The sequence below is a fragment of the Globicephala melas genome, chromosome 18, assembly GCF_963455315.2.
Source record: "Globicephala melas chromosome 18, mGloMel1.2, whole genome shotgun sequence".
Taxonomy (NCBI): Eukaryota; Metazoa; Chordata; class Mammalia; order Artiodactyla; family Delphinidae; genus Globicephala; species Globicephala melas.
Genome location: NC_083331.1, coordinates 12,483,712 through 12,498,233, shown reverse-complemented (window position 1 = coordinate 12,498,233; position 14,522 = coordinate 12,483,712). Strand labels below are relative to the sequence as shown.

Below are 14,522 nucleotides of genomic sequence, written 5' to 3'. Positions count from 1 at the left end.
GGGTTACAGTATCTACAAGACAGCTCACAGGATAGGGCTCAGAGTATTATCTATAGCCCTTGAGGAGGAACTAAAGGGCCTTGACTTTGCTCCATTACTAAACTATTATTATTTGGTCTTCTTAACTGTTTTCCTTTGTTTCTGCATTTTCTCACTTCTCTGATTAAACTTATTCTTTGGCTAAAGTTTTTCCACAGACAAAAGCAGGGGGACGGGGCGGGGGTTGGGTTGGGGAAGGGTCCTGCCCCGTTTCAGTGTATTAAGTTATTTAGGTTTTTCTCTTTGGTCATAATACTGATTTCATTATATCTGATGTCTCTTGATTTGATTGCTTAGGTGGAAAAATATGCCAAAGTGGAAAAATCTATCAAATCTGATGACTCACAACCAACAATCTGGCCAGCCCATGTAAGTAACCATTGCAGTCTCCATTTCTAATGATGCTGTTTCTAATCTGGGATCTGAATTTATTAGACATACAAAGTACAGTAGCCTTTATTTTGGTATCTTCTTTTGTTTGTTTTTTTAAGAACTTTCTGGGAGTTCAGTGAATTAAAAAAAGGAACAACAATTTAGTTTTGTTTTTCATAAAATGCGGTTTCCATTCTAAGGACAATTTTAATGCATAACTGCATTTTTACTTTTGTTTTGGTCCCCTGTTGGTAGTTGTGATTTGTTTTCTGTTTCAAATTAATAATTAATAAGTTATTCTAAGGATATTTTTAAAGAGAAATGTTTTGTGTATGTTTCTCTAATTGCAGTGACTTCTTAAAGGCATATTTAATTATGTGGCATAATTAATAGGCATAATTAATTATGAATCTAGGAGTGAAATGAGAGTTGTTTTTTTTTTTAATTTCTTTATGGCTGTGTCGGGTCTTAGTTGGCAACACGCGGGATCTTTGTTGTGGCGTGAAGGATCTCTTGTTGCAGCACACGGGCTCCTCTCTAGTTGCGGCATGCGGGTTTTCTCGCTCTAGTTATGGTGCGTGGGTTCTGTAGTTAGAGCGCGTGGGCTCTGTAGTTTGCAGCATGCAGGCTCAGTAGTTGTGGCGTGCAGGCTTAGTTGCCCCGTGACATGTAGGATCTTAGTTCCCCAACCAGGGATCAAACCCGCATTCCCTGCATTGGAAGGCGGATTCTTTACCACAGGACCACCAGGGAAGTCCCATGAGAGATACTTGGTATGTGCAATAGCAAAAAGACTAATGACAAATGGAAACAGGTTTGCTTTTGAAAGTTTTATCCTTTTAGTATTTAATATTTGCATTCATATGTTCAGTATATGAAATTCTGACATTTCACTAGGGCTTTGTTAACTAAATATCCCGTTGAAACTCTTGTTCCCAGAGTACCATGTTGAAAAAAGAATCCTGAGCTTCTTTCCCTTAGGCTTTTTTCTCTTAAATAGGTCTAAGGACTATGTCCCATGTGTCTTTTTATTGCAAGATGTAAGTTAGTGTGTCATTTACTTCTGATTTGTGTTAATTCTGACTATGTATTTACTGGAGAAGGTATTTATTTGGGATGCTCGGTCTTTTTCAGGATGTAAAAGATGACTATATATTTGAATGTGAAGCTGGTAATCCATATCAGAAAACAAAGCTGACCATTTTGCAGTCACTTGGTGATCCACTTTACTATGGTAAAATACAGCCATGTAAAGAAGACGAAGAGAGTGACAGTCAGATGTCTCCATCCCAGTGAGTTCTGTTAAATACAGGCAGTTGACAAAATAAGCCATCAGAATGTATGTAGCAACTACTGATGAACTATTAATGAATAAAAGTTTCCCTGTTTTGTTAGTTAAATACTCCAGTTAGATTTGGCAGCAGACCTAAGTAAACTTAAATTGTAGTTACCTTGCTGTCCAAGAGTTCTTTAAAATAATAATTTCTTTAAAAAACAAAACCAAAAAAACCTGTGCTGTAAATTCTTCTTATATTTGCTTTGAAAGATATGCCCGTCATATGCCTCTTGGTATATTTATGTGTTGCCACTTATGACTTTTACCTCTCTGTGAGCATGAAGTGCTTCCGGGCAATAATTTGTTTAAATGGGAAGCAAGTTCACTGTAAATTAAATGTAAAAGCTGTTAAAAATGCTTGATATTTCAGCACTGCCTGTAAGGACACAGACTCAGTGCTTAATGTAGTTACTGGCTCTAGAAATACATATATAGTTGTCCCTTGGTATCCACAGGGGATTGGTTCCAGGACCCCCTTGGATACCAAAATCTGCAGATGCCCAAGTCTCATATCAAAATGGTGTAGTATTTTCAACCTCTGTACATCCCTCCCTTGTACTTTTATCTGGGTTACTTACAATACCTAATACAGTGTAAATGCTATGTAAATAAGTAATAAATACAATTTAAATGTTACGTAAATAGTTTAGTTGCCAGCCCGTGGCAAATTCAAGTTTTGCTTTTTGGGACTTTTCTGGAATATTTTCCCCCCAAGTATTTTCATTCCATGGTGATTGAATCTGGGGATGCAGAATCTGCAAATATAGAGGGCCAACTGAAGTTGATATTCCTAAACTTACGGGTTACATGTATTTACTACAAGGTACCAGTATTTAGTTTTGTTTTCCTTGTTAGTTTTATTATTAGTTATGCTTTTTAATCAAGTCGATGCTGTTTTGAAAAGAAGGAAAAATAAAGAGAATCTCAGCAGAAAAAAGTAGGGGCCAGCTCTATGTTAAATCCTTACAAAATACTAATTGAAACTATGGCAGAAAAATGGATTTTAAAGAGTAACTTCACCAATACCTAAGTAAAAGTCAATGGGAGGAAACAGCAGTCAGGGAATCAATCCTCAGCTTATTTTTTCACATTAGCAGTTTTTATTTTTGTATGCTAAGTAGAAAAATCAGATATTTCGATTAGCTGTATTTTGCAGTCTTCCCTTTAAAGATACACGTTGGTCATTTTAAATAGTTACTAACTTTTCTCAAACACAAGGGCATATGTTCTCTCATTAAAAAAAAAATTGTTCAAAAGACCAACTGATTAGATTTGTTTGACAAGAAGAGAATTGAATTTTTTGCGGTTTACATCAGGACGTTGCTGCAGAAATGCTGCATGGTTTATTACCTTCTAGTCCTTCTCCCATATTCATAAATTACTTGATTTAATAGCTATGAAGTCAAAGTTTGAGCTGCATTAACCAAGTTTTTTCTTTTTTTTTATATTTTATATTTCAGCTTCTCCACAGATGATCATTCAAATTGGTAATTAAAAAATAAACAAACTCACTATTTTAATACGTTAAGAAATCATATAAATGTCAAACTCTTTTAAGACTTGATAAAGGCTTTTTATTTAAATTGGCGATAAACCATCTTCCTTGTCTAAAATATATTCTAAGGGCCTGCTATATAGACATTAATAATGTCTTCCAAAATCAAAGTTTAAAGTGAGAGGAAGGCCAAAGGCCTTGTACATGGTAGTTCAGTGAATATTGCTGTAGGACAGACACTTGTGAGGGTGTATAGCACTTGGTAACTTTCAGCCCAGATTTTGTTTTGAAACATAGGTTTTCTGCCAAAGTAAATCTCCTTTAAATTAAGTCAGCCAACTTATTCACAGAATTATTTTGTAATGCATGCAGAACTTGGTCATTGCTTCCTATTTTTTAATGTATTTTAAAATTTGTGTTTTCATGATATCTTGGTAGATTTTAATTCAGTTTATAAAATTACTGTCACTAAAATATGGAAGTCTTCAAAAGTAATCTCAGGGCTCCTTAAAACAAGTCTATCTAATACTTTTCTTTTTTAAAAAACAATTTAGGTTCATTATTGGATCAAAGACTGATGCTGAGAGGTAAAAATATTTGCATCTTTATTTGTGATCTGGATGGATTCTTGTAGGGTAGAGACTACTCCATTCGAAGTCAAAGCTTTGATTTTAATTATGCCTAGGTATTACTAGGATTTTTAAATAGAATTAGGAAAATAACAACTAAAAGGATAATGTTTAAAATGTAGCTTTATTTTAAATAAGAGAACTTAGATATATCTACAGTAGCTAAGGAAAATGATTTCTAGGTAACAGTTTAATCAGAATATAAGTAAGAGTCAATGGGTAGTTCTTTTGGCTACTTATTGGTGAAATAATCCCTGTATTTCTGTATTGGAGACAAGATACCGCAAGTATCTTTAGATTGTTAATTAGCAAAATGTTTTCAGCATTAGCTTGTCATTGAAAATATTAGAAGAATGTGCTTTTATCGAAGATAAATTGTCTAATTTTAATTTTTGTGTTATTTTTGATAGAACTTGTTTCATTAACAGTTACTATTCATTTCCTATGTAGTAAATTTATGTTTAAAATAGTTAGCTAATCATTACCTGTTTTCTCCCTAATATTTCAGAGTAGTCAGTCAGTACCAGGAACTGGTCCAGAACGAAGCCAAGTGTCCAGTGAAGATGTCGCATAGCTCCAGTGGCTCAGCGAGCTTGAGTCAGCCTTCTCCAGGGAAGGAAACAGAAGTGTGTTTGCTTAGCTTTTTTTGTGCTGTTACTTTTTTCTGCCTAATTGTTCTCAAGGAATCTGAGAAATGTTAAGGACTGTTTTATGAGGGATAGGGGTATTGTTTAGTTTTGTTTTTACTTTTGATTTTCTTTTTATTACTTAACTTTTTATGATGGAAACTTTCAAATGTACACAGAGGTAGAGCAAAAAGTGTGATGAACATCTGTGTATACTGATCACCCACCTGGCGTCAACAGTTACTATTTTTCTGGAGACGATTTAAGGGTGAAGCTTTGCTGTCATCTTACTCTGCTCTTCTCCCTCAAACTTTCTCCCTACCTTATTACTCAGAAATCTTTCCTTCATCCTGTGTATACTGTAAGTTATCTCATGGATCTCCTTATGTGGAATTACATTTTTTTGAAACACCTCTAATACCCAATCTATAAACATTAAACGTACATTGCAGTTTTTTAAACCGTGTTTTCATCCAGGAGTTATAATAGTGTTACTAATTTGTGAATTTCTGATTTGACCTTAATTTTTATGAGTATGCTTAATGTCACTGTCTTAGCAGCCGGAGACCCTGTCAGTTCAGTCTTCAGTATTGGGGAAGGGAGTAAAACATCGACCTCCACCCATCAAACTTCCCTCAAGCTCAGGAAATAGTTCCTCAGGTATTACATTCCTTAGTTTTTTGTAATCTAGAGTAAGAAACAACAGATGATCGTAATCCATTTACTCATATTTTGATTTACTCAGAATTTTAAATTGTAAATCTAGGAAACAGCGTGTATATTTTTCTTCTAGGTAACTATTTTACACCACAGCAGGTCAGCAGCTTTCTTAAATCTCCAACTCCTCCTCCTGCTTCTAAGCCACCAAGTCTTTCTCGGAAGTCATCCATGGATCTCAATCAAGTTAGCATGCTTTCTCCAGCTGCCCTGTCACCTGCCAGTTCATCACAAAGTGAGTCATAACTTAAATTCTTCATTAACTCTTCGTAAGCTTTTGCATTAGTGTTTCTTAAGATGGCTCTTTTTGACCAGTGAAATAGTGAAATCTGAATGTACTGTCTACCCAAAATGTAATTTTTTGAGAAGCTTCATGCCAATCTCTTGTTGACTGTATGTATTACATGTTTATTGTAATTGTATTTGTTTTTCTGTATTTATGTATGCACCTCGTATATACCTTTCTTATAGACTTGTAACCTACACATCTCCTGAAAAAAATAATGTGGTAGTTAAATGTGGCAATGAGTCCAAATTAGTTTTTATTCCAGTGTACCCTTGGGCATTTTACATTTTATGTAAACTATGCAGCTGATATGGAAAAAAAGTCATAAGAGTTGTTGCTGCAGTCTTATCTTTGTAAATGTAAGAAGCCAACTAGTTCCAAGGTGGTGATACAGTAAACTGAAAGCCGATTTTTCAATAACACTCTTACACTCTTACAAATTGTTATCAGTTAGTAAAATGTGGGATGATCATAAAGCATCTGAAGATATTAAAATGTAATTTTTACTACTGAATACTTTTTTTTTTTTTTAACATCAAGAAGCGTTATTCAAGAATTCTAGCGTTAGTTTGGGAGAATTTCTTCAAATTAGTAAATATCTGAGATATTTAGGTACCAACTTGCAAAAAAGCATTCCAGTTTTTTAGATTTTTTAATAAATAACTAATGTGTGCTGAAAGTTTTAGTACACTGCACAGTGACAGGGTGGTCTTTGCATTAGATGTAAACATCTTCATCTTGATAGCTCAAAAGGTGTAATTTTTCTGCCTTCTTGTTTTGCACAAAGAAAAATTTATAAATTTCCTGAAAGTCTTATTCACACTTCTTATGTTGTGGGTATGGATTATGTTAATCTACTGCACACAGTTGTTACTTTAAGTAAGGGTTGAGTGACAGCTTCTGGACATTCACATTTCTTTCCTTTCTTTCTGCAGGACATGAAAGCTAAAAAAGAAAACACCTCAAGAGCTTTTGGTTTTATTTTTTTGGTTTTTGTTTTTTGTTTTTGTTTTTTTAAAAAAAGTTGATAAACTGTGCATACTTCATTCACAACAGATTTTCTATACATTCTACATTTAAACAGAAGTACACAGTTACTGTTAAAGATGCAGTATTATCTCTCAAATATTTGCTTCATTACTGTGTTTTGTAAAATTTGTGAGGATAAACTTGATGTGTTAGGAATTAAATATGTATATCTAGGTGCCAAATATGATTGTAAATCATATGTAATTTATTAAATATGTTCAGAGTTTATCTCAGACTGTTAACAGAAAATAAGCAATATTTCTAAGTGAAGTCCTAAATTAGTGAAATCGTAAATAACAAAAATTAATTTGAAGTCCTTTTAAACTTTACAGGCCAAAGGTAGCATGTAGGAAACTAACTTTTAAATGGGTATTGTGGTAGAATACAAACGTATATTTTTACTGTTACTGTAATAGCATCTCTGATGGGATTTGTAGGTGATATACTGCATCCTTAATTGTAATTGAGTGTAGCAACACTCATGTATCATGTGTAGAAATTAACACTTGCAGTTAACTGCTTTAAAAAAAACTGGAACAAATTGTCAGTGCTAAATAAGATTCCATTAACCTTATTTTAAAAAGGACTGGCCATTTATAACAAACTAGCAATTTTTATTTTTCTCAATGAGCAGGATCTGGAACTCCTAAGCCATCTACTCCTACACCAACCCCTTCATCGACCCCACACCCTCCTGATGCTCAGAGCTCAACTCCTATTACCCCTTCAGCTACCCCTACTCCCCAAGATTCAGGCTTCACCCCTCAGCCCACTTTGTTAACTCAGTTTGCTCAGCAGCAAAGGTCTCTGAGCCAGGCAATGCCTGTAACGACCATTCCTCTTTCCACCATGGTAACATCTATAACTACAGGAACCACGGCCACCCAAGTCATGGCAAACTCTGCTGGACTTAACTTCATCAATGTAGTGGGCTCTGTTTGGTAAGTTTGCATTGATGCCCTGATTTTTTTTTTAAGATACTGTAAGCAATCTAAAGAAATTCTTATTTGTGAAATTAAGAACAAATTGCATATTATTGAAATTGAAAGAAAATAGTTTCTATGCGGATAGAAGCTATCTCAACAAGTATGCTTTAATTTTAGGTGATCAATCTATTACATGCACTAATGATACTCCTACACATTGACAGTGGCTTAGATTTTCCTGTTTATCCTCTGTTTTACCATCTTTTAATCCATTGATTAGGACATTACTCTTCCAAATTATATTTTAAATATATAGTACTTGATAAATATTCAGTAAATATACAGTACTTGATAAATATATAGTACTTAATTGGTAAATATACAGTACTTAATTTTTGCCAACCTTGCTGTCACTTTCTAGCAAAAAAATGAAACTAAGCCTCCAAATTGACATTTAAGACAAATATCTGTGTGTGTTTAGTGGTTTGTTTTTTAATCCAAGGAATTATGTGGCTGATTTTCCCTTTTATAGTGCTAGTTTAATGCTCTGTCTTATTCTCCTGCAGTGGAGCTCAAGCTTTGATGAGTGGTTCAAACCCTATGCTGGGCTGTAACACTGGTGCCATAACTCCTGCAGGAATAAACTTGAGTGGCCTTCTACCCTCAGGAGGTCTGCTACCAAATGCATTGCCCAGTGCAATGCAGGCAGCTTCTCAAGCAGGTCAGAATATTAGAAATAATAACCTCTAATAAAATTGAAGTCCATGCTTATGTAAAAATGCCATTTTAATGATATTATTTAACATCCTTATTTTATGAAGTATTATGTCGGAAATATTTCCTTTCAAAAGCTTTAAGAGTTCTGGTATTTGAATTAAAAACCCATCTAGCTATGAACTTCTCTGTGAGGAAACTTGGTAAGCCTGTAAGTCTCTGCAAATTTTATCTTTACCTTCCAAAGATTATTATAAAAGTAACTTTTATAATTGTCAGTGTAGTCCTGTCCCAGGTAAAAGAAATGTATTTTGAAAACATATATGAGCAAGAAAAGCAACACAGCATGGCATTTAAAAGCCTCAGTTCTGGAGCCAGACTGCCTGATGTGAATCCTGCTTGTGCAGCTTACTCTAACTGTGTAATCATGACAGAGTTACCTTTGTGCCTCACTTTCTTCATAAATGTGGATAATAATAATACTTTACCTCAGAGTTGTGAGGATTGAATGAATAAATACAGATGAGTTGCTTAAACTATGCTTGAGATGTGATAAACATTCAAAAATATTTGCTGTCATCATCATTAGTAGTAGTTTTCTTGCAGTAGTAGTAATAATTATAATTACATATATTGAAAAAGAGTTTTAACAACTTGTGCTTTTTTTTTTTTAATTTACTAATTATTTGGTTGCATCAGGTCTTAGTTGCAGCAGGCGGGCCCCTTAGTTCTGGCATGCAAACTCTTAGTTGAAGCATGCATGTGGGATCTAGTTCCCGGACCAGGGATTGAACCCAGGCGCGGAGTCTTAACCACTGCGCCACCTGGGAAGTCCTGACTTGCACCATTTTTTAATGCTCTTTAAGAGAATGTATTATATCTCAGAACAGTTCGATTTCTTACCACTGAGAAAAAAATTAACAGGAAAAGTAAACTCAGCATAGTAAGAAAAACTTATCTGAAACTTTCTATGAGTTAAGAGAAAGAGAACCCAAAGAATATAATTTAAACATGTTAATATATTGCTGTGATTTTCTAATTCTAGCTCATATTCTTATTTTAATATGTCTAAATATGCTCTAGTGACAGAAGCCCTGGAAATGGAATCAGTGTTGAATTTAGGATTTTATATTTACATATAATTCTACCAGTTACTTGTGGCTCCAAATGCTAACTGTGGGGTCTGAAAGCAGTCACTTAATTTTTCCACCTTAGCCTGAGTTTCATCTGTTCTAAAATGGGAGTGAAAATTTCTAAATTCATTTGGTACTTATGAGAAATAAATGAAGTGATATGAAAGTGCCTTTAGAAAGCTATAAAGCATTATACAGATGTCATCCACCTTTAAAGGGAGTTATGTCTTCTTTTTTTTTTTTATGAGAATCCTGGAGGGAATATCAGTATTGTCACATTTTTATCTGATTATGCATTTTCCATTTCTTATACAAGACTTTCATACTGTCATCTGTGCATTATTTGCTCTGTATCTTTTTTGGTGCAATTATCTGCTTAGAGGACTATATACATTTTTAACTAGTGTTCGAATTGGTATATTTAGTGAGGAAAATATATACAGTACATACTTTGAGACTGGGATCAGCAAACTATAACCCACATCTAAGCTAAGAATAGTTTTACATTTTTTAAAGTTTGTTTTTTTAAAAAAAGACAAGAGAAAGAGTATATAAGAGTCTCTGTGTGGCCCATAAAGCCTACTGGAAGAGTTTGCCAACCCCTGTTTTATGATGTGCTCCATGTTGTGTCACAGATTTTGGGGAATAAGTTCAGAATTAACAGAGCATCGTTTCCTGACTTTCAGCTTGATCCTTACACACAAAATTCAACAGCGTTCTTTAGCATTATTAATATTAGCATTTGTACTTTAAAAAATGGCACAGGGCACACTGCTTCTCAGAGATAGGGTTATTATCATATGCTGTTTAGCACTGAGGAATATAAATAGATGCCAGTCCCTGAAATGTATTTGCACAACAGTGATAGTTTTATTATATTTATGGTGTTTGCATACTGCTAGATTACTTTTCCAACCAACAGTCAAAATAGTTATAAAGAAGTCTCAGTTTCTGAAATACAGATTACAGTGTACATCTGGTGCTCACATCTTTGGTATTGATGAAAATAGGGGGTTTTTTGCTTACAAGAAATTTTTAAAATATAGAAAATAAGCACATCTGTGCAGGAAGTACTTAAAGTATTATATTTTTATATACTAAAGTATAAAATACTTTCAAGTATAATAAAGTTGTAATTCCCTGTTTTAACCATGAGTTTTATTTAATAGGTGTTCCATTTGGTTTAAAAAATACTTCAAGTCTCAGGCCCTTAAACCTACTCCAGGTAAACCTGAAACACTGCTTTTTATTAAAGTTTTTATAGTTTTTGTTTGTTTGTTTGTTTTTAACCATGTAAGTTTGTACATATCAGCATTTGAAGTTTTGAGGTTGTCCAGAATCTTCTAAGGGTGTGGTTACCTTTGCATGTTCAAGTAGATAAGGGGAAAGAATTGGTATCCTATGTACTGCACTTTCATCGGCTCTGGCACCACTGCCAAGTCAAGAACTAGTTCCAGAGGGGAGAGTTGACAACTGCCCAGGAAAATAACTTGCCTACAATAGTAGCAGCAGGTATACTTAGAAATAATTTCTGTCTTAACAGACTTTTTATGTATGCATGTAGGTATTGCTGTTTGCTTATAGTAGATTTTCTGTGTGAATAGAAATTTTAAAAATTAGGTATGTGTGTTCTTTTCCTGAGGAGAATGTGACTTCGTGGCACAGTGCCAGGCACCTAGTAGTCAGTCAATAAATGTTTGTTAGATTACAGTTTGTGTCTAGTAGTGAGGCTTTTCTTAACACATTTTATCAATGTTAACATATAAAGAGAGATTGTAGGTAAAGAATTTAGTACATGTTGTGAACTTATAATATTCTGAGTGTTATGCTAGGTCCTTTAAGGATGGAGTTCAGTATTAAACTAGTAGGTTGGAAAATGGATGGGATTATCTACAGAGAATTTTTAGAAAAGGTAGACATAAATATAAAGACTTGGAGACAAAGAATGGCAGAGCTATGGATTATTGGGAAATAAACAGATCAACCCAACCTGATATTCAGAAGTAATAAATCAGGAAATACATTTAGAACTAAATCTTAAAACTTATTTCCTGTCACAATACGCAAACAGTGTCAGTATTTACAGACTAATTGCAGAATGATCTAATTGTGTTATGGACACATTGGTTTATTTAGCCGACTTTCCTGCATTTTGCTGTAGGAATTTCTACAAGGATCAGTCTCAGTGTTAAGAGGAGTGGGATTCCTTAATAGCACTGATAATAAGGATTAAGGGCAAAGCCACCTTATAAATTATACTTTGCAACATTTATTACTGTCTACCTAATTGAGGAAGGAACATTTGACCTGTGCTTTGTCCAGGTTTACCTAACAGTGAGCTATGCTGGGTATAGAGCTTTTGACCCGAGACACCTTTTCTGACTATAAAGACCTAAGAGTTCTGTATTTGATATTTGCTTGGACTTTCCCACAAAACTTCAAAGTGCTTTTAACTTAGACTCCTGTAGAATAAAATGGAAAAACCATTTGTTTCCTGATGCATTTGGAATGCATAGTTTTAGTTTTTAGTGTGGAGTTTTCTGGATGATGCTTTTTTAAAAGTTTTTTTTTTAATTTATTCAGAATGACAGAGCAAGTAATGTCTCCAAACTAAATATGGACATTTAATGCATTTTCTTTCCAGCTTTGGAATTCCTAGCTATGTTATATAAAAATCCATGCATTTCTGGTTTAGGGCAAAGCTAGACCAAATTTAGGGAGACAAGTTTTCTTAATATATATCTGATTGTCACTAGCTTCTTGTTTATACTTCCAAATGCATTTAATGCTGTTTTGTGTTGATGTATAAAAGGAGTTAAATAAAAGCAGTGTGTGTATTTGGATAGCTAACTATTAACTTGAAGCAGAAAGACTTACATTGGAGATTACTAACATATTTGAGAGCCAAAGTAACAGCATTTAAAAATTGTGTTTAAAGCGATTGTTCCTTTTTTTTACGGGCAGGAATCTTGTTTTGTTTCCATTTTTGTTCACCTGTTTCCTCAGTCCCTGGAAGAATGCCTGACACATAGTGAATGCTCCAGAAATGTTTGTAGAATAAAGAAATTTAATCTGAAATCGGCTAATTAATTCTTGCTTACTTAATAGCTTCCAGGTGGCTCGCTCATTTTTAACACACTGCAGCAGCAGCAGCAGCTTTCTCAGTTTACACCACAGCAACCTCAGCAACCCACAACTTCTGTTCCTCAACAGCCAGGGGAGCAGGTATGTCCTTTCTACCTTCCATATGCTTTGTATCATAGAATTATAACCTTTTTTGGTATATGCCAAGCATATTTCAAGTGTTTTTATTTAGATTGTTTGAACCAACTTTTCATGTGCGGTTTTTCTTCATTAACAGTAGCAGCTATCAGTTATTGGGTGCCTATTTCTAATTCTCACAACCGCCATACTTGAATAGATGATGTCACTTCCATCTTGCATAGTCTGAAATAGATTCAGGTGACTAACTTGCTCACAACCATACATCGAGTGGCAGAGCAGGGATTCAAGTCCAAGTCTTTCTGCCTCTATAGGCCATGTATTTTCTACCCCATCATCATCCTTCTTTTGATAATATTTTGTCTCTATTAGAATACAGATGTTCTTTTTATCTTGAAGCATAAAACAGAGCGAAGATAGACAAAAACAAATACTTTGTACATTGCCAAACAAAATGAAATTGAACAAGAACTACAGTAAATTAAAGTCATAGAAGGAACTTCAGATTTTTCTGAACCTTTGCTGCACTTCGGAATCATCTGGGAAACTAAAAATTACTGATTGCTGAGTCCCACCCTCATCGTTTCTCTTAGTTCATAATTAAATATATGTAATGTTCACTATCAGTCCTTCCACCAAAGATTCCCCAGTCAAATCTTGATTGGATGATGCTCATCCTCTATTAGATTTCTCAGGAAAGGCACATTTAAAACTATTTTTCTTTATTACCACATAAAGGATTACTTGGCTGGATATAAAATTCTTGATTTGCACTTTCTTTACAAAATTGTAAAATACTGTAACATAAAATTTACCATCTTAACCATTTCTAAATATGCAGTTTAGTAGCATTAAGTATATTCATATTGTTGTGCAGCCAATCTCCAGAACTTTTTCATCTTGCAAAAGTGAAACTCTATACCCATGAAACAACTCCTTATTTCCCCCCTCTTCTAGCCAACTTTCTGTTTCTGTGAGTTTGACTACTCCAGGCACCTCATATAAGTGAAATTATACAGTATTTGTCTATTTGTGACTGACCTGTTTAATTTAGCATAATACCCAAAAGGTTCATCCATGTTGTAGCATGTGTCAGAAATTCCTTTTTAAGGCTGAACAGTATTTCATTGTATTTATGTATCACATTTTGTTTATCCATTTATCCATCAATGGACATTTGGATTGCTTCCATCTTTTGATGGAAGTCTGAGTTATCTTTTTTTTTTTTTTTTTTTAATGAATTGTGCTTTAGGTATTAAGTCTGAGAACTCCTCACCTAGCCCTAGGCCCCAAAGTTTTTTTTTCATAGTTTCCATTTAATTCTATGATCCATTTTCAGTTGATTTTTATAAAAGGTATGAGACTTTGGTCCAGGTTCATTTTATGGGGGGATATGGATGTCCATTTGCTCCAGCACCATTTGTTAGAAAAGCCATCCTCCTCAACTGAATTACTTTTGCACCTTTGTCAAAGATCAGTTGGCTGTGTTTGTGTGGCTCTATTTCTGTATTCTCTACTCTGTTTCACCCATCTATGTATTAATATCTGTCACTCTGTTAGTACCATACTGTTGTGATCGCTGTAGACTATGTATATATATACACACACACACATATATATACACACATACACATACATATAGTAAGTCTTAAAATCAGACACAGTGATTCTTCCCATGTTATCCTTTTTCAAAATTCTTTAGCTGTTCTAGATCCTTTGCCTTTCCTTATGAATTTTAGAATCATCTTATCTATATCTACAGAAGACTTTGCTGGGATTTTTAAAGGAATTGAGTTAAACCTAAAGGTCATTTTGGGAAAGGCTTAGCATGTTTACTATGTGAGTTTTCTAGTCCATGAACACAGTGTGTCTCTAGGCTAAAATCAGCTAGTTTTCAGCATACAAAACCTATATGTTTCATAGATTTACACCTAAGTTTCTTTCCTTCTTTCTTTCTCTTTCTTTCCCTTCCTTCCTCCCTTTCTCCCTCCCTCCCTC

General features: G+C 34.3%; 1 protein-coding gene across 15 annotated transcripts in view; it reads left to right on the top strand.

Moving 5' to 3' along the window:
• The window catches only part of SUPT20H (SPT20 homolog, SAGA complex component), a 39,631-nt gene that overhangs the window by 20,828 nt on the left and 4,281 nt on the right, over nt 1-14,522 (top strand). For 13 of the 15 annotated variants that reach the window (XM_060288124.2, XM_060288131.1, XM_060288129.1 and 10 more), the window contains 11 exons: nt 337-408; nt 1,546-1,703; nt 3,208-3,234; nt 3,797-3,829; nt 4,380-4,497; nt 5,055-5,157; nt 5,291-5,449; nt 7,401-7,470; nt 8,022-8,176; nt 10,472-10,527; nt 12,411-12,527. In XM_060288124.2, coding sequence (XP_060144107.1) covers nt 337-408; nt 1,546-1,703; nt 3,208-3,234; nt 3,797-3,829; nt 4,380-4,497; nt 5,055-5,157; nt 5,291-5,449; nt 7,401-7,470; nt 8,022-8,176; nt 10,472-10,527; nt 12,411-12,527 — 1,068 coding nt within the window. Of the gene's footprint in view, nt 1-336; nt 409-1,545; nt 1,704-3,207; nt 3,235-3,796; nt 3,830-4,379; nt 4,498-5,054; nt 5,158-5,290; nt 5,450-7,163; nt 7,471-8,021; nt 8,177-10,471; nt 10,528-12,410; nt 12,528-14,522 lie in introns of all 15 variants that reach the window. The other 2 variants (XM_030882471.3, XM_060288127.2) reach the window with 2 other exon arrangements.